Source organism: Pongo pygmaeus, chromosome 4, assembly GCF_028885625.2.
Source record: "Pongo pygmaeus isolate AG05252 chromosome 4, NHGRI_mPonPyg2-v2.0_pri, whole genome shotgun sequence".
Classification (NCBI taxonomy): domain Eukaryota; kingdom Metazoa; phylum Chordata; class Mammalia; order Primates; family Hominidae; genus Pongo; species Pongo pygmaeus.
Genome location: NC_072377.2, coordinates 60,578,752 through 60,599,469, shown reverse-complemented (window position 1 = coordinate 60,599,469; position 20,718 = coordinate 60,578,752). Strand labels below are relative to the sequence as shown.

The window sequence follows — 20,718 nt, the reverse complement described above, 5'->3', positions numbered from 1 at the left end:
AACAAAGAGGTTAAGAAATTTACCCAAGATTGGCCGGGCGCAGTGGCTCATGCCTGTAATCCCAGCACTTTGGTAGGCTGAGGCAGGTGGATCACGAGGTCAGGAGTTTGAGACCAGCCTGGCCAACATGGTGAAACCCCATCTCTACTAAAAATACAAAAATTAGCCAGGCGTGGTGGCACACACCTGTAATCCCAGCTACCCAGGAGGCTGAGGCAGGAGAATTGCTTAAACCCGGGAGGCGGAGGTTGCAGTAAGCCGAGATCGCGCCACCGCACTCCAGCCTGGTGGACAACAGCGAACTTCTGCCTTTAAAAAAAAAAAAAAAAAAAAAAAAAGAAAAAAATCTGTTAAAATAAGAAATTTACCCAAGATTATAGTTAAGAAAAATGCTGGGGGAGGATCTGAACCCAAGTTTAATTACAAAGCCCCAACTCTTCCACTAGGTACCCCATGGAAACTATTGTTTCCAAGGTCCTCATGGCTAAACTGTTTGCTGATCATCATACTAGATAGTCCAAAGAAAAATCCCATTTATAACACTAACCTTCTGTATGCTGTTTGTGCTTACCTCATGTGTGCACCCTTCAACAGTTTCAACTGATTGTACCTTGACTCTGGGCATCAGGTCTGCCAAACTTAAAAAAAAAATTGTTTAAAGTTACACAAAAACAAATTACTTTTCTATAATTTGATAATAAGCCTCACATTGCACTGTTAAGGAAAATGACACTGTCCAATCATCAGTATTCCAAATAGGAAAAACTTTGGCTATTAAGAATACATAGAAATGTTTTCACATTATGCAAATATATGCTGAAAATTAAAAATGACCAGTTAACATCTTTTATTACAGATACAGAACAGACTGCCAAGTGATTATTCAAATAATTATGTCAGCTTAGTTCCAGTAACTATTTTGAATAAAAAGTACCTCTACAAAGCACTGTCACCACTTCAAAACATAAGCTGGTTATAAACCATTACACAATATAAAGTATAAAATAAACTAGCCCAATTCATTTGTTGCTATTATTTATAGAAGTGTTCCTGGCCAGGCACAGTGGCTCACACCTGTAATCCCAACACTTTGGGAGGCTGAAGTGGGTGGATCACTTGAGCCCAGGAGTTCAAGACCAGCCCAGGCAATATGGCAAAAACTCACTACAAAAAAACTCAAAAATTAGCATACGTGGTGGCACGCGCCTGTAGTCCCAGCTACTCAAGAGGTTGAGGCAGGAGAATCACCTGACCCTGGGAAGGCTGAGACTGCAGTGAGCTGTGATCACACCACTGCACTCCAGTCTGGGTGACAGAGTGAGACAATGTCTCAAAAAAAAAAAGTTCCTTATTCTCATCAAAATCCTACATTATGCTCATCTAGGTCCTCTGTTTAGACTCTGAAAAGGCAAAAACCTGAAGATAACCTGAAGAAAAATAGATGTATTTCTGTGCTAGATTCATTATTCTTACCGTACTTCTGAGATTTAAGTCAATAATATTACTTTGGACAAACTCAAAAGTTACAAACAAGTAACAATGACTTTAAACTACAAATATTATTTTGTAACTTATTATAGTAGCCTGGGAAAACGGTGCATCTTAAATATTCCAGTGACACATCTATCACCATTTATAGGAGATAAATTTACTAACTATAACAAAAGTTAACTGGTTTTAAAAAAAAATCACAGAAATTGTAAACTCTTCATGGTGGTGCCAAGTTCAAATATGGAACATTAGAAGGGAGAAGCAAAGTTGTAAAGATCATTACCACAATACAAAACAGGTCAACCAAGGGTACTGGCATCAACTTTTAGAAAGCTCCAGCTTCCAAAATCAGATAAATACCAGCGATTCCAGCCACAGATACCCATAGCAGGAGTCTTGAGACGCACAGCCACTCTACTCTATATGCAACAATGAAAATCTAATTCCCTCTAATGTTCCTTCCCACTTATTCCTTCCACTGAGTTAGCTTTATTTTTTCCTTTTATTCCATTCTTCCAGTTATCCTCCTCCTGAGGCACTACAAATAAAGAAAACGTATTTTTTTTTAAAAAATCAGGTTTTAAGACTTTTTTCTCAAAACTGGATTCTAAAGTATTAAAAGATGAGTATTTTCTATATTGCTTTCCAATTCCCCAAACTTAGGTAAGTGTTCTATATTTACATGCCTGTATAAAAACAGAATATCTTCATTTCTCTAACACGGGCATATATCTAAGTAGCAACATGGAGACAATTTTTAAAACCTCATGTAACCACCTGAATTATGAATTACTAACATTTAGGACTTCGGAAATATTACCTTAAGTCTTCAGTTATTGATTCTTCTATCCTGGGCTTCTTTCCAAAAATGGGTTCATCTGTACCTTCGAAATCTACATCTCTCTTATTTTTTCCATTATTAGTTGATTCTGATTGTAATTTACCATCAAAACGTTTCCTGAAAAGTAAATACTTTGGAATGAATTCTGCAGTATCCACTTTTACTTTAAGGGCAACATCATAAAATACTGCTCTATACCATTAACAGAAAGTCATGTTCTAAATAGAAGAATGTTACAAACAACAACTGGCTGAAGCCCAGAATACCTTAACTTTATAACTAGGAAAACTGAATACTACTGCATTTGTATTTCATTTTTCTTTGAAGGTTTAAAATTATCTTAAAATTCACATTAACATAACTATTAAATATATTTTCTTTAAAACTGTAAATTAAAACACCATTAGACATTAACATGAGTTACCTTTAACAAACATTTAATGCTTTCTCTAAAGGCATGATACTACTATTTGGAAGAAAATTTTTTGTGATTAGATTTGCTGGTCAAAAGTAGTGACAATAAATGACATTTGGAGCCGGGCACGGTAGCTCATACCTGTAATCTAAGCACTTTGGGAGGCCGAGGTGGATGATCACTTGAGGTCGGGAGTTAGAGACCAGCCTGGACAGCATGGCAAAATCCCATCTCTACTAAAAATACAAAAATGAGCTGGGTATGATGGCGCATGCCTGTAGTCCCAGCTACTCGAGAGGCTGAGACAGGTGAACTGCTTGGACCCACGAGGCAGAGGCTGCAGTAAGCTGAGATCGCGCCACCGCACTCCAGCCTGGGAGACAAAGCAAGACTGTCTCAGAAAAAAAAAAAAAAAAAAAAAAATAGATGTTTGGTACACTGAATATCCATAGGGGAATTCAATCTGACCTTTACCTCATCATACACAAAAATCAATTCCATGTGAATTTTAGATCTGTGAAAAGGCAAAAACAACAAAGAATCTAGAAGATAAAATGAGAAAATTATCTTCCGGACTTCTTAAACCAGGACAGAAAATTAGAGGTGAGGATTATAAATCAATTTTTAAAAGATAACCCAATTTAAAAAATGAGCAAAGGACTTAGCAGGCACTTTAGAAAAGAGGATATTCAAATGGGCAACTAGCACATGAAAAGGAGCTCAACGTCATTACTTATGACAGAATTGTAAATCAGATATCAGGTCAGTGGCTCAAACTTTTTGGTTTCAGAATCCTTTCTCAGTCTTAAAAGTTATGAGAAACTCTAATGAATTTTATGTGGTTGTATCTATTGATATTTGCAATATTAGATATTAAGACTAAAAATTTTTAAAATACTTATTAATTCACTTTAAAATGGTAACATTCAAACCACTACATATTAACATGAGCAACATTTTTGGTAAAAAATAACTATTTTCTAAAAAAATTTTAATGAGAATGGCATAGTTTTTATATTTTTGCAAATCTCTCATGTCTGGCTTAACAAAAACAGCAGGACTCACCTGTTTCTGCATTCAACTTGCTATGACACATTGTTTCGGTCAAAGCATATGAAGAAAAATCTAGCCTTATACAGATATGTAACTAAAAAAGGACAGGGTATTTTAATAGACTTTTCGGAAAATTGTGACTTTGCCCCTCTGATCCCGTAACAAAACAGTCACACTCAGAACTGCTATTCCATTTACAGTCATGAATTGCACAAACGATGTTGAGCCAAAGCCAAACATAAAAATATATTTGATATGATTCCACTTACATAACAGTCCCAAACAAAAAAAACTAACACACGTTGTTACCAGGACAGTTATTTTTCTAAGGGACACAGAGGGGTTGTAATATTCTATTTATTTGCACAGAATGGTAGCTGCATGGATGTGTTCCACACACTCTAAAAATCCATCCCATAATCTGCACACTTTTCTTTATGTTTTATTTAAACAATTTTTAGGCCGGGCGGGGTGACTCATGCCTGTAATCCCGGCACTTTGGGAGGCCGAGGCGGGCGGATCACGAGGTCAGGAGATCGAGACCATCCTGGCTAACACGGTGAAACCCTGTCGTCTCTATTAAAAATACAAAAAATTAGCCGGGTGTGGTGGTGGGCACCTGTAGTCCCAGCTACTCGGGAAGCTGAGGCAGGAGAATGGTGTGAACCCGGGAGGTGGAGTCTGCAGTGAGCTGAGATCGCACCACTGTACTCCAGCCTGGGCGACAGAGCTGGAGTCTGTCTCAAAAAAAAAAAAAAAAGACTTTTTAATAAAGGGTAACACAATACTGATCCACATGCTTAAACAACCTTTCCATAATGAAGTCCATTCTTTGATATTTAGCAAAACCTAAAATTTGTAAATTCTGTCACTCCCAATTTTGCAAAAAAGCTATTCATTCTAGTCCCATTTTTGTTGCTGACTACTTATGTGAACCTCTTCTGGACAGGTCATCAACATCCTTGGGCCTCAGTAAAACAAGACATTTGGACAATAACTGAGATCCTTTCTAGGTGTAACATTCTATTATTCTATCTCTGAGTAAGCAACAACTAAGCCACTATACTTAAAACATTCTATTAGGAGCTGGTTAAAGTCTATAAAGCAAAGAAACATGAAAGTTCCCAAACCTTTGAGAAACTGAAATTCACGGTAGAAGACTTCTGGTGAGAAGTGCTATATTATTCTTTAATATTGCATGTCAGACTTTTAGGACTCTAGTTATTTATTTCTCTCGTAGCTTGGTATGTATGTCACATGTGGAACTTGCACACAAACATCTGAGTTATCCAGAAAGGCTGGAAATGAAGTGTTGTAGATAACCAGCTTACTTTTTAAGGATAAGGTTTTAATTTATTGAAACCATCTGAGAATGTTATTCTTCTTAGTTCATAAGGGTAGCATGCTCTATACATAGCACAAGAAAGAGCACCAAATTGGCCATTAAACCCAAACATCAAATTTGGCCAACATCTAATTATAACTTATTGGCCAACAAACCCAAACTGGGATAACTAGCCTGTAATTACAGAGGATAAAAATCAATCTCTAACCTATAGAGGAATTTGGCAACACCTAGCAACACATTCTAAAACGTTAAGGTCATGAAATTCAAAGACTAGTACATAGTACATGAGACAAAAAAGACATGACAACCAAATCACTTAATCCTATACAGAATTATTTTCTTATAAAGGACATTAAAGCAATTGGCAAAATCTGAATAAGTCTGATTAGGTAACAGTACTGTATCAATATATAATTTCCTAATTTTCATAACTATAAACTGAACTGTGGTTACATAAAAGAATGCTCTCATTTTCAGAAAATACACATTAAGCAACTTAGAAATCTAGAGGTAAATGGGCAACATATCTGCAACTTACTCTAAACAGTTCAGAAAAAATTATATATCCACAAACATACACATTATGGGAAGAAAGAGGAAGGGAGGATAAAGTAAATGTGGTAAAATGTTAAAATTTAGAATATTTGAGTGAAAGTGTACAAGAATTTTGGTGCCATTCTTATATATTTTTTCTAAGTCTGAAATTATATCAAGTAAGTTTTTTTAAGTACTCACACTACCTGAAATGACATTTAGTACTACCTGTAATAAAAGTTAAGCAGTGACCGTTGTGTACAACCATTGTATCTCGCCTAGAGAAGAACATGTGCCAAGCAGAAGTATTTTGTCTTTTTAAACTTTTATTTTAGGTTTGGGGGTACATGTGAAGGTTTGCTACGCAGGTAAACACATCATGGGGGTTTGTTGTACATATTATTTCATCATCTAGATATTAAGGCCAGTGCCCAACAGTTATCTTTTCTACTCCTCTCCCTCCTTCCACCCTCCCTCCAAGTAGACCCCAGTGTCTGTTGTTTCCTTCTTTGTGTTATCTTTTAGCTCCCATTTATAAGCGAGAACACGTGGTATTTGGTTTTCTGTTCCTGCATTAGTTTGCTAAGGATGATAGCCTCCAGCTCCATCCATGTTCCTGCAAAAGACATGATCTTATTCTTTTTTATGGCTGCATAATATTTCATGGTGTATACGTACCACATTTTCTTTATCCAATCTGTCATTGATGGGCATTTGGGTTGATTCCATGTCTTTGCTATTGTGAGTAGTGCTGCAATGAACATCCACATGCATGTGTCTTTATGGTAGAATGCTTTATATTCCTCTGGGTATATACCCAGTAATGGGATTGCTGGGTCTAATGGTATATCTGTTTTTAGCTCTTTGATGAATTGCCATACTGCCTTCCACAACGGTTGAACTGATTTACACTCCCACCAATAGTTATAAGTGATCCCCTTCCTCTGCAACCTTGACAGCATCTGTTATTTTTTTAGTTTTTAGTAATAGCCATTCTGACTGCTGTTAGATGGTATCTCATTTGTGGTTCTGATTTGCAGTTCTCTAATGATCAGTGATATTGAGCTTTTTTTATATGCTTTTTGGCCCCATGTATGTCTTCTTTTGAGAAATGTCTGTTCATGTCCTTTGTCCACCTTTTAATAGGGTTGTTTTTCTCCTGTAAATTTAAGTTCCTTATAAATGCTGCATATTAGACCTTTGTCAAATGCATAGTTTGCAAAAATTTTCTCCCATTCTGTGTGTTGTCTGTTTACTCTGTTGACAGTTTCTTTTGCTGTATGGAAGCTCTTAAGTTTAATTAGATCCCATTTGTCAATTTTTGCTTTTGTTGCAACGGCTTTTGGTGTCCTTTGTCATCAAATCTTTGCCTGTTCCTGGGTCCAGGATGATACTGCCTAGGTTGTCTTCCAGGGATTTTGTAGTTTTGGGTTTTACATTTGTCTTTAATCCACCTTGAGTTGATTTTTCTACATGGTGTAAAGAAGGGGTCCACCTTCAATTTTCTGCATATGGCTAGCCAGTTATCCCAGCACCATTTATTGAATAGTGAGTCTTTTCCCCACTGCTTCGTTTTGTTAGCTTTGTCAAAGATCAGATGGTTGTAGATGTGCGGCCTTATTTCTAGCTTTCTATTCTGTTCCATTGATCAATGTGCCTGTTTTTGTACCAGTATCATGCTGTTTGGTTACTGCAGCCTTGTAGTATAGTTTGAAGTAGGGTAATGTGATGCCTCCAGCTTTGTTCTTTTTGCTTAGGACTGCCTTGGCTACTTTTGGTTCCATATAAATTTTAAAGTAGTTTTTTCTAGTTCTGTGAAGAATGTCATTGGTAGTTTGATAGGAATAGCATTGAATCTGTACATTGCTTTGGGCACTATAGCCATTTCGATGATACTGATTCTTCCTATTCATGAGCATGGGGTGTTTTTCCATTTGTTTGTGTCTTCTCTGATTTCTTTGAACAGTATTTTGTAATTCTCATTGCATGTATCTTTCACCTCCCTGGTTAGCTGTATTTCTAGGGTGTGTGTGTGGGAGGGGGGAGGTGTGTGGCAATTGTGAATGAGATTGCCTCTCTTATCTGGCTTTCAGTCTGGCTATTGTTGGTGTATAAGAATGCTAGTCATTTTTGTACACTAATTTTTGTATCCAGCAGCTTTGCTGAAGTTGTTCGTCAGCTGGAGTGTTTGGGCCCAGACTATGGGGTTTCCTACATATAGAATTATGTTGTCTGCAAACACTTTGACTTCCTCTCTTCCTATTTGGATGCCCTTTCTTTTTTTCTTTTGCCTAACTGCTCTGACTAGACTTCCAATACTATGTTGAATAGAAGTGGTGAGAGAGGGCAGCCTTGCCTTGTGCCAGTTTTCAAAGGGAATACTTCCAGCTTTCACTTTTTCAGTATAATGTTGGTTGTGGGTTTGTCATAGATGGCTCTATTATATTGAAGTATGTTCCTTCAATACCTAGGTTATTGAGAGTTTTTAACATGGAGGGGTGCTGAATTTTATCGAAGGCCTTTTCTGCATGTATTGAAATAATCATGTGGTTTTTTGTCTTTAGTTCTGTTCATGTGATGACTCACATTTATTGATATTTGTATGTTGAACCAACCTTGCATCCTGGGGATGAAGCCTACTTGGTCATGGTGGATTAGCTTTTTGATGTGCTGCTGGATTTGGTTTGCAAGTATTCTGCTGAGGATTTCTGCAAGGATTTCATCAAGGATAGTGGCCTGAAGTTTTTTGTCGTTGTGTCTCTGCCCATTTTTGATATCAAGATGATGCTGGCCTCACATAATAAGTTGGGGAGGAGTCTTTCCTCCTCAATTTTTATGAATAATATCTGTAGGAATGCTACCAGCATTTCTTTGTACATCTGGTAGAATTCTGCTGTGAATCCATTAGGTCCTGGGCTTTTTTTGGTGGGTAGGCTATTTATTACTGATTTAATTTTGGAGCTTGCTACTGGTCTGTTTAGGGAATCAATTTCCTCCTGGCTCAGTCTTGGGAGGGTGTATGTGTCTAAGAATTTATTCACCTCTTGTAGCTTTTCTAGTTTGTATGTGTAGAGGTGTTCATAATAGTTTCTGATGGTTGTTTTTATTTCTGTGGAGTCAGTAGTAACATTTCCGTTGTAACTTCTAACTGTGTTTATTTGATTTCCGCCGGGGTATAAAACAATGATGTAAGCGTTCCACAGGTTTTTTTTTTTTCAAGTTGGGTCCCAGCTATATCATCCAGGGTGGCCCCAGCCTCCCTAGTAGCTGGGACTACAGGCATGAGCCACTGCCCCCAGCTCAACAGTCTTATACCTCTCTGTACAATTATACATAAGTATAAATACAGACTATTTTTAAAATGCTAGTGTAGAACAACAACCTTCATAGTTGATGGAGATTTGTATGAAGTACACATATACTCAGAAACAGTTCTATTCTGAGAGCTACAAAGAAGTTAACCTGATAGTAATCTCCAGTGGAATAACTATTGCTCTATGCCGCAATGGAATATGGGTTTTTGTTGTTGTTGTTGTCGTCTCTGTCTCGAAAAATATTATAATAATAATAATTACAAATATTTGTCAAAATGATTTTAGACTATCTGGGCAATCTGTTTAACACAATGAAAAGCACTGGTTTAAAATGGATCAGATGCACATGTAAAAAAATAAAACCATATAAGGATTTGAAGAAAACATGACAAAAAATCCAAGAGCAACAAGAATGACAAATGTGACTATATTAAAATTTTTCTGAATGACAAAACATTGGGGAAAATATTTGCAATTTATGTTAGAGGAATAATATCCCTAGTCTACAAAGAGGTCCTAAAAATTAAGAAGGACCAACTATTAATTTTTTTAAAGATGAAAAAAAGGTATGAACAATTCACAAAATCAAATAGCCTCTGAACATGATGCTTTGCTTCATTCATACAAAAAGAAATATAAATTAACACGAATTGAAATACAATTTCTCATCTATCTCACTGACAAAAATGCAAGTTCAATATACTGTGAAAAAGGCCATAAAGCACTCTCACACATTACTGTTTGTATCAACTTTTTATCGCTGCTGTAACAAATTACCACAAACCCAGTGGCTTAAAATGGGCCCCCAACCCCTGGGCAGTTCATGGCCTGTTAGGAAATCAGGCTGCATAGCAGGAAGTGAGCAGCGAGTGAGTGAACATTACCGCCTGAGCTCTGCCTCCAGTCAGATCAGCAGGAGCATTAGATTCTCATGGGAGCACAAACCCTATTGTGAACTGTACATGTGAAGAATCTAGGTTGCGCACTCCTTATGAGAATCTAATGCCTGATGATCTGAGGAGGTGGAAGAGTTTCATCCCAAAACCATCCCCCTACTGCTGGTCTGTGGAAAAACTGTCTTCCATGAAACCAGCCCCTGGTGCTAAAAAGGTTGGGGATGGTTGGCTTAAAATAAGACAAATTTACTGTTTTATAGTTCAGAAAGAAAGAAGTGCAATATAGGTCTTATAAGACCAAAATTAGGGTGCTGTGTTGGCAGGGCTGTGTTCCTACCTGAAGGCTCTGGGGGAAAATCCATTTCCTTGCCACTTCCACTTCTAGAGATCACCCACATTTTCTGGCTTATGACCCCGTTCCTCCACCTTTAAAGTCAGCCAGAGCCCTTCTAATGTTGCTATCTTTCTGGTTTTCTCCCTTCAGCTTCCTTCTTTCACTTTTAAAAATCCTTGTTATTACTTTGGTCCCACCTGGATAATCCAGAGTTCTCTCTCCACCTCAAGGTCAACTGATTAGCAGCATGAACTCCATCTTCAACTTTGTCCTTTGCCAAGTAACCTAAGAATTTCAAACGTTCTAGGGACTGGGACATGAACATCACTGGGGGACTGTCATTGCTACCACACTGTTGAAAACACAAAATGGTACATCTCCTGTGGAGAGGAATTTGGCTACATCTAGCAAAAATGCCTACTTAGTTACTGTCTTTGACCTAGTAATTTGCTTCTAAGAATCTATTCCAAAGATAAAATGGCAAACAACAACAACAAGAAACAGACTTGTACAAAACAGACACTGTTGCATCATTTGTAACAGCAAAAGACTGAAAATAATACCATGTTCATTCAGAGAACATTGATTGAAGGACTGCAACTATGCAGTTGTTAAAAAAAAAAAAAAAAGCTCTCTACATATTGATATACGATGATCTCTTGGTCAAAATATCAAGTAAAAAAAGATGAACAGTTTTTAATGCTACCTTTTGCACAAGAAGTGAGAAATGGAGACATCTGATAGACACACATGTACACACAATTTGATATTTTCAAAAAGAAAAGAGACAAAGCAAAAACTAAAGGGGACGGAGGAAATGGAAGAAGGGGCAAGGATGGAAGCAAGAATGTGTACTGTTTTAAACTTTTGATTTTGGAACTACAAAATCTTTTACATAATTTCTTAAAAATTAATTTTTAGCAATTCTTAAAAACTGTAAATACACTGAAACAAATGAACACAATAAATATCGAATTAGTGGCATAAACATTCAGAAAAGAGAACTACTACAGAGTATTTTCACTGTTACCACAATATATTCTGAGGGCAAAAAGAACCACAACTGCATTCAATATCTTATTAACTGCAAAATTATTTTTAAACTATTATAAGTATATATAAGAAAAAGTTTAATTATGTAATTGTCAGCAGGAATGAGGATTTTCTTTTCTTTTTTTTTGAGACACGTCTCTTTCTGTTACCTAGGCTAGAGTGCAGTGTCATGATCACAGCTCCCTGCAGCCTCAACCTCCCAGGGCTAAAGCAATCCTCCCACCTCAGCCTCCTAACTAGGAGGGACTACAGGTGCGTGCCACAAGACCCAGCTAATTTTTTTTTTTTTTTTGTAGAGACAGGGTTTCACCATGTTGCCCAAGCTGGTCCCGAACTCCCGGGCTCAGGCAATCCACCTGCCTCAGCCTCCAAAAGTGCTGGGATTACAGAAATGAGCCGTGTGCCTGGCCTAGGAATGAGGATTTTCAACAAAACCGAGAAATGATACATTTATAAAAATCCAAAAAGTTAAATAAAAACCCTGTGATGTTAATTGTATTGGAAATGTCAGTATGAATTCTATTTTTTATAAAAACAAAGATTCCCTAGTTCTTTGTACTGTAAAAACCTAAAAGCAATGAAATCCAGTAGCATTGTGCACGCTAAGCACAAAATAACATTTCTCACTATAAGAAATTAGAGACTCCTTAGAGATATGGCTGATTCCAAGTTTGGCACTGAAAGTGTATAGTGAGTCCAGAAAATCCAGAAAACACATAAGCTATCAAAGACTGATGATGTCTTGTCAAAAACACACAAGAGCCAACCTAAAGAGCACTCACTAATCAAAAGATTGGAAATCCAAGTTTCAAAAAATGTAACAGAAACAACTCAAATGTCCAGTAATAGATGGAGGTATAAACAAATATGGTATATGCATAAAACAGAATACTATTCAGCAATAAAAACAAACTATTGGTATACACCACATGACTGAATCTCAGAAGCACTATGTTGAGTAAAAGAAGCCATGTAAAAGGAATACATAATGTATTTAAATAAAATTTTAAAAAATATAAGTTCTAGATAGGTGACGATAGGGATGTATTAAAAAGGGGCACAAAAAAACTCCTGAGGGTGATGGAAATGTTTATCTTGATTGTGGTGGTTTAATGCACTTCAATTATACCCCAATAAGATTAAGAAAAAAAAGAAGAAGAAGAAATAAGTGCAAAGGAGTAATATATAAAAATCCACTCATTTACCCAGAAACTAAACATAATCATACACCCATGTTGGTCACCACTGAAACTTCCTTAGGGCACAACTCATTTCCTTAAAAATTGTTAAAGGATCAAGCATTTATCCTGACTTTTCTTTATGAACTGTATTTCAAGGTAATCAAACAGCTGATGAGACAATGCCTTTTTTAACAGGTGGATTCCAGGTAATAAATGCAGAGAGAAATGATAAAAACAGAAAATCGCCACTGTGCAAGTACTAGTGAAGTAATGGACCCAGGCAATTATCACTAGGTGCTAAAGCCATCACGTGAAAGGCTGATGAGGAATCAGGGTGATACTATTTTCGCCAACTTGTCAATCTTAGAACAGTAGAATATTCAGACATTATGATGTAATGAAATAGGAAATAAATTGAACCTGAATCTAATCAAGCCACTAGATCAGAGCAGTCCAGTATATATACATACATATACAAGCTACAAGCTGCAGATGTAATTTAAAATTTTCTAATAACCACATTTAAAAAGGTAAAAAGAAACTGTTGAAATAAATTTTAATATCTTTCACTGAACCCAATATATGCAAAATACTATCATTTCAATTATAACCAAATTAAAATTAAGGAGATATTTTACAATTTTCATATTAACGTTTCCAATTCTGGTGTGAATTTTACACTCACCGAACATCTCAATTCTGACAACTCATATTTTAAGTGCTCAACAGCTATGTGAGGATAGTGGCTATTATGTCACAAAATGCAGCTCTAGGGATGAGGACAGTTTACAGAAGATACTTGAGGATACAGGAGCAAGTTAAATGGCAGTTTAAGAAAGCAAATCCAGGATGTGGGAAACTCCACAGAATAGATGACCTGGTTTCTCCCTTCACTCATCCCTCCAAAATAGAAATCAATGGCAGAAAGAAAAAAGAGGGAGGCTGTTGTAGCATAAAATACTTAAGGGACATAACAATAAAAACAATGTAGGGTTTTGTTTGAATCCTGATTCAAATACCAATGATCAAAAAACATCGGAGACAACTGGGGACATCTCACTGCAGATTCAGTATTTAACGATATTAAGGAATTAGTTTTGTTGGATGACATATATACTGAAATATTTAGGGAGAAAAAACAACTTGCATTTGATTAAAAAAAAAAAAAAAAATGTAGGAATAGATTGACCATGACTTGATAATGGTGAAGCTGAGTTATGAGTACATGAAGCTCTTCATACTGTTTTATATATAGAATACATTGTTTGACAATTCTCATAAAGATTTTTTTAAAAGTACTCACTGTCTGTGCACAGTGGCTCACACCTGGAATCCCAACACTTTGAGAGGCCAAGGTGGGAGGACTGCTTGAGGCCAGGAGTTTGAAACCAGCTTGGGCAACATAGTGAGACACCCATCTCTACAAAACATTTTAAAAAGTAGCCCGATATGGTGGTGTGTACCTGTACTTCTAGCTATTCAGGAGGCTGAGGTGGCAGGAATGCTCAAGGCCAGGAGTTCGAGGTTACCATAAGCTGCTAAGCATCAGTACACTCCAGCCTGGGTGAGAAAATGAGACCCCATCTCTAAAAGGTAAAGAAACTATTTTTTTAAAAAGCATCCACTGGGTCTAGCATACTAAATAAAGGGCAAGTTCCTCTGAAGTTCCATGATTTGCTCTCCTATGTTACACAGATCAGATGAGAATCACACTATGCATAATGTTAGTATGGCCACTGCAATCAGGCAAATAGGATTTTTTCTCTTTTTTTTTTTGAGATGGAGTCAAGCTCTGTCGCCCAGGCTGGAGTACAGTGGCACAATCTCGGCTCACTGCAACCTCCACCTCCCAGGTTCAAGTGATTCTCCTGCCTCAGCCTCCCAAGTAGCTGGGATTACAGACGCCTGCCACCAGGCATGGCTAAATTTTGTATTTTTAGTAGAGATGGGGTTTCGCCATGTTGGTCAAGCCAGTCTCAAACTCCTGACCTCAGGCGATCTGCCCGCCTCCACCTCCCAAAGCGGGATTAGAGTTGTAAGCCACCACGCCCGGCCAGGATTTTTTTCTTAAAAATATCTAGAAGACCTTGCTAGAAGTGTTGGTAGTAAACAAAACCCTTTAAGCTACTAACGTTCTCCTGTGTTTTCTTATTTCCTTTCTCTAATATTCATTTCCTAATCTAATGAAATGTAAATTAGATTTTTATTTCCTCTTTTCACTCTGGAAGGTTGTCAAACAGCTTACCCCAACTACCCTGCAAATCAAACTCATTTTATCCCAGCAAATTTGAGGTAAAGTATATACTAACATGGTAAATTATATATGTATTGTCTTTATAATATCATAATTGCCCATTCCAACATTCTAGCAACTATTACTTCCTGTCTTGAAAGAAATAAAAATAATTGGTCCTCCTTTCTTATTTTCTCTGAAAAGCTTCCCCAAACTCTCCCAATCCAACTTAATGCGAGTAGACTATTTTTCCACTTTGTTCCACTCATTTCACACTCCTGATAGAATTTTCTGTTATCCCTCTAATCTCTTATTTAGGCTTATGTACCCTCTCCAGAAGTTCTGTGTTGTGTCACTTCCCCACAGGGATCTCTACCTCAAGGAGACCAATTCAAATGATATTCAAATATATACCTCCAGTCCTGGTCTCTCTCCAAAACCCTATTAAAACTACCCAGTGGACATTTTCCTACAGATATACCAGCATCCCTTCACATTGTCTCAAGCCAAATTAATGTTATCACTATATCAAAACCTCTGAACGTCCCTGTTTTTTTCACCCTGACATGCAAATTAAACATCTCTTTTGACTTCCTTTCCCTTGTTTTCCTTAATTAATGAAGGCCTGTCCATTTTTTCCTTAACATGTTCGTACCTTTTCATTCCTCTGCCACTGCCTGAGTTGAGGTTCTTTTCATCTTTATAACCAGATAACTAACATAATTTCCTAATTTACTTTCTCATTGAGTGTCTATCTTCTTTCCCTATACTATTATAGTACTCTGCCAATCACTGACAAATTAATTTTCCTAAACTATCATTCTACTTATCCAATCACCTTGTTCAACAGGGTTTTAAAAATGAAATCAAAACTCCTCTGCTTGATATTCAAGGCCCCTCATGTTCTCAAATCAATGTATATTCCCAGTCTTATCTCTTGTAGTCCCTAAATGAAACAGTTCCTCTACTCAATTTGTGCTCCTAAAAACAAACAAACTTGGCACCATTAACAACACAATTTCCTTAACTCAGAATATCCTCTTGTATATAAATAAGCCTTCCTGAATAGGTATCTCCCTTTCTTGAACTTTTATAACACTTAATTGTATATACCATTCATTTTTAAGTTCATCACCTCCTCACCTATACTGTAACTCTTTAATGGGTACCTGTTCTCTTTCCCTACACCGAAAATTCCTTGAGAGCAAAATCATGTCTAATTTAATTTCAAGCATCTATTGGGTATCTGGCCCCACAATGCCAAGAGTATATTTTGTTGATTGTTAATTAATCACCTTACTTTATTTAATACAAGTAATAGCTTTTCCTTGTTCTACTATAAACAGATCTGTACACTTTCTGGTGGCTGTATGCACCAGTCTAAACATATGGGTAGGGTCCAGCAATTTTTAAATTTTTTCTCAATAAACTCACGATAGCTACCATTTATTAGTGATAGCTAGCTAACCACTGTTAGGCACTTTACACGTGTATCTCATTTAATCCTCATATCACCACCAGTGGCAGGCACTATTATCTCTATTTTACGGAAGAGAAAACTACTACATCTTGGAGATTAAATGTCTCTCCCTTCTCATGTTATTATCTGTCCTTTCCCCTCCAAATCAATTCATATCATTTTTTCTAAACCTTTTCACCTTTTACTCAACTACTCATTAGTTTTGTTTATTAACGACTATGTGTCAGGTGTTGTGCTGGTGCAGGAGACAACCGCGAAGATGGGGATAGAATCAGTAACATCGATTCTATCGATTCTATCTAAGGGAAGTGAAGCAGAAGATCACGCTGCCTGCAGACACCAGGAAACTCCAAGACCCCCCTTCCACGAACCAACATTCTTCCACCCTCTCCAACTTTTTTCTGGAACCCCTTCACTTCCTAACGCCACTTAATGTACACTTCACTTTTTCGTGCTCTTCCTAAGAGAGTAGTGTTTTCTTCCTCATCACCGAGAAAAAAATAAAAGCAACAACTGGAACTTCTTCCTTACCCTGCCTTGTCTGCAGACCCTGGAGGCCCCTTCCATTTCCCCTTGTCCTTTTCCTTGTCTTTTTTGGTTCCCGCCGCAGTGGTCGAGTCGCCCTCGAACACGCTGAACAGCTCATCTCCAAATGCGTCCGCCATCTTTGGGAGCAGTGAGAGCGAATCTCCCTCCTACCCACGATGCCCCGCGACCGAAGACAGTGACGTCTCGTGAAGGCTCAACAGTGGCCCGCAGGAGACAAAAGTAGTCGAGTCGCGCAGCCGACAAAAATGTTCCCCTGACCTTTTTTTTTTTTTCCTGCTTTTCTTTCTTTTCCTTTCCGACCGAAAGTGGATAAGCTGCTCAGTGGATAAAGAGCGAGGGCGGCGCGCGGCGCCTGGCGTGTGGCAGGCAGCTGGCGATTCAAGGAGGCGGAGCCTGCTGAATTCGACCAATTGCGAGGCAGCGGTCGCCCCGGCCCGAGAAGCCCGGATCGAAGCGCAGGGTGGCAGCCCCGGCGCCGGGGAATGTGACGATTTCTTGGCTGTGCAGTGGTACCGTCGGGGCCTGGGCCGCGAAGGATCTTCTGCCACAGCTGCGACATGGGCGGCAAGAACAAGAAACACAAGGCTCCAGCGGCCGCGGTGGTCCGGGCCGCCGTGTCTGCTTCCAGAGCCAAATCTGCCGAGGCTGGAATTGCCGGGGAGGCCCAAAGCAAGAAGCCGGTGTCCAGGCCGGCCACCGCTGCCAGCGCCAGGGAGCCCCGTGTCAAGCAAGGTACGAGGGGTCCCCCAGCCCCTGGCTGTCTGCCCTGAGACCCTGCTGCTTGTCCTGAGGAAAGGGCCTTAGAACCCGGGAGGAGCTTCGGGCCCAATATTTCTATCTCCTAACACTCGAGCTGCTACCTCCCCATGGGGTGGCCTTGTTTTAGATTTAAAGTCTAAGCTCTTTGGGCCTCCAAAATTCTGACAGTAGCCCTGTTGCAGCCTGGCATTTCTCTTTTAACTCACACTTCTCCCCCTTCTAAAAACAAAATAATTGCATTAGCTCCTGTTTCAGCAGGAATCCATCATGAGCACCATCTCAGCTAGCTAGGCTAACGCAAAGACGAGTACTGAGTGGAGTTCCTGACCTCCTGGTGCCAGCCAGCCCCATTTTCTGTCTGTTCTTCATATCATTTTCAGCAACAATCTAGTGTCTCCATGCGTTCTGGAAAAATCAGTACTTAATAAAAATTACAGGACTTACACACTGGTTACATGTAACCTATTGTAAAATTGCCCTCGTTTCTGCCGCCATGCAGTTTTGCTTACTGTACAAATTGATTTGACAACTCAACTTGTAGATGGCCGATTCCTGCTGCAGATGAGCAGGCCACTATTACGGTTGAGCTCAAAAGATGAACAATTACATTCTGTTGTGTTCTTCTCGGGTTGTTTGCTTGTACTTACTGGAGTATTCAAGAAATATTTGCTGAGCATTTATGTGTATATATGCAAATATTTAGTATGTATCTGATAAGATGTGAGGAATGTGATGAGCAAACAGAGACATCACCTCATGGAGCTTGCCAGTCTAATGTCAGAGATGGGTATTAACTGATAGATAACGCACACAGACATATTTATAGCCTTATAATAGATAACGGCCACAAAGAAAAGCCTGGGAAGACAGTTTAACAGGGTAATCTAATTTTTCTCGGGATGAGCAGGTATCATGGATGGTGTCTGGAAATGTAACAGTTAAGCTGAGATCAGGAGGATGAAAAAGCAGTTAACTCTGTGAAGCATGGCAGAAATTAGTATTCCAGGCGGGCGTAATGAACATCATGTGTAAAAATTTTGAGTCAGTAAAGAGCTTGGGGCTCTTGAGGAATTCACAGAACATAAAGCATTGCCAAAGGAGGAAATGAGATGAGACTGAAAAAGTAGGTGGGTACCAGACCTTTACCTAGAAGGTAGAAACAGTTCTTCGCCCTGCAATTTATTGTAATGTTAGCTACAGAGTTAGCATACTTGTAATTACAAATACATAGAATTTCTCCCTGACAACTATGGCGGTTTTATTCTGTGGATCAGCCTCTTTTTCACTTTTCCTTTGTCTTTTACTGACATTCCTCTGAATTATTTGAACTGATAGTCATTTGTTGTATTCTTTGGCTTCCCTTTCCTCCAGCCCCAAAATGTGACCCTTTCTCAAGGTGTGAATCCTTGACAGTATAGTTCGCTCCTAAAGCCCTTCTAGGAGTGTTCATCTATTTCCTTTACTTCTATCTTTTCCTTTGTAGATGGCCTCTCTTCCAAGCTCAAGCTGGCAATTTATACATTTTGCTGGATCCTCTGACCCTATTTTTTGCAAGCATCTCAAATTTAACAGGGCTAGTACTAAACTACTCTTCTTTCCCCAAACTAACTTTTCCTTCGACTTCCTTGTTTCTGTTTTTCCATATTTCACTTTGCATTTGTGTAGTTCACATCCTAGTCTCGGTACCTGTGAATTCCTGGAGTACCAACGAAGTCTTTTAATAGGGCTCCATAGCTGTGCTCATTTTGCTTCCTCCAGTTGGTCTTGCATATCAACATCAGACTGGTCTTCCAGAAATGCTGCTTTGGTCGTAACACTTCCTATTTTCTTCCATGGCATCCTCACTGACTTTGCAATAAAATCCAAATCATTTAGCTAGCTTCTAAAACCCTCTTTCTAGCCTTTTAATAATTCCTCTATTCAACTATAGCAAATCTGATGTGTTTTCATTTCTCCAAATGGAGCTCTTAGCTTTCTCCTCCTCATGTTTATTCTTGCCATGTTTTTCTTCATGGAGTGCAATCTGTACCTAACATCATCTACCAAAACCTTAAAATACCCATTTCAGATAACAACTTCCTTTTGAATTCTTCCTGCTATTCACAACTGATGTATCATAGTTGTTTAAATCATTCTTTTTGATAGTTAGTTCTTGCCTTATGATATGTAAAGAATTATACGTTTTATATATCCTACAAAATTACAGGACGTAGGAACTGTTTTATGGATATGTGTTAACATTTCCCCAGTATCTACTCCAGTGCTGTGCATATTGTCATGAAGAAAATTTCTTGGATAACTGGTAAGGAAAGTTCAAAGGAATTATTAAGACCAAGAAATCAAGAGAAAAAAACCAGAAGTTATCTACTAAATTTGCACATAACTTTTGGGTTTATTTTAGGGTGCTTTTAATATATAGTATAACATACAATAAACCTATTTTGGAGAAAAAAGTGGAAAAATGCTCAACTCTGTGTAGTTCCTAATGTAGATGTAATGGTTCTACTCTACTTCCGTCCCTCCTTATCTTTCCAATTTGAAGGATTGTACATGGCACAGCTGCTCAAAATTGTCCTCTATCGTTGAGGTTCAAAATCACCGAATGGCTTGCACAATTTGGGGTATTCTTACCACTCTTGTTCTTTTTTTCATTTCATTTGTTCATGAAAGAATTTCTGAAGAGGCCGAATAGAGAGGAGGGTGGGGAGAGGTTCAGTATTAAATAGGATGGTCAGGGAAGGAAGGCATCATATAAGAAGGTGGCTAGGCGCGGTGGCTCACGCTTGTAATCCCAGCACTTTGGGAGGCCGAGGTGGGCGGATCACGAGGTCAGGAGATCGAGACCACAGTGAAACCCCATCTCTACTAAAAATATAAAAAATTAGCTGAGCATAGTGGCGAGCGCCTGCAGTCCCAGCTACTCGGAGAGGCTGAGGCAGGAGAATGGCGTGAACCTGGGAGGCGGAGCTTGCAGTGAGCTGAGATCCTGCCACTGCACTCCAGCCTGGGCGACAGAGCGAGACTCCGTCTCAAAAAAAAAAGAAGGTGACATTTGAGCAAAGGAGGCAGGTAAAGTAGTTACACAGATGACTGGGTAAAGAGTCTCTTGGGGAGAGGGAACAGAAAGGCCTTGAGATGCAAGCCTGGAGTGTTCTAGGAATAGCAAGACCTTTCCCCATCCTTCTTTTACTGTCCTTCCCTTTGCCTTTCTTTTCTTTTCTTTTCTTTCTTCTTTAT

General features: G+C 38.5%; 2 protein-coding genes across 3 annotated transcripts in view; one reads left to right on the top strand and one right to left on the bottom strand.

Moving 5' to 3' along the window:
- Window positions 1-17,120, bottom strand: part of MTREX (Mtr4 exosome RNA helicase) — a 117,609-nt gene extending 100,489 nt beyond the window's left edge. Inside the window, exons 1-3 of the mRNA XM_054487953.2 lie at window positions 16,705-17,120; window positions 2,312-2,449; window positions 572-638 (exon numbers count right to left, since the gene is read on the bottom strand). Of these exons, the coding sequence (XP_054343928.1) occupies window positions 572-638; window positions 2,312-2,449; window positions 16,705-16,838 (339 nt within the window). The 5' untranslated portion in view covers window positions 16,839-17,120. The remainder of the gene's footprint in view (window positions 1-571; window positions 639-2,311; window positions 2,450-16,704) is intronic.
- DHX29 (DExH-box helicase 29) overlaps window positions 16,880-20,718 on the top strand; it is a 52,659-nt gene continuing 48,820 nt past the window's right edge. The window contains exon 1 of one of the 2 annotated variants that reach the window (XM_054487951.2): window positions 16,880-17,454. In XM_054487951.2, coding sequence (XP_054343926.1) covers window positions 17,280-17,454 — 175 coding nt within the window. In that variant the 5' untranslated portion in view covers window positions 16,880-17,279. The remainder of the gene's footprint in view (window positions 17,455-20,718) is intronic. The other variant, XM_054487952.2, reaches the window with a different exon arrangement.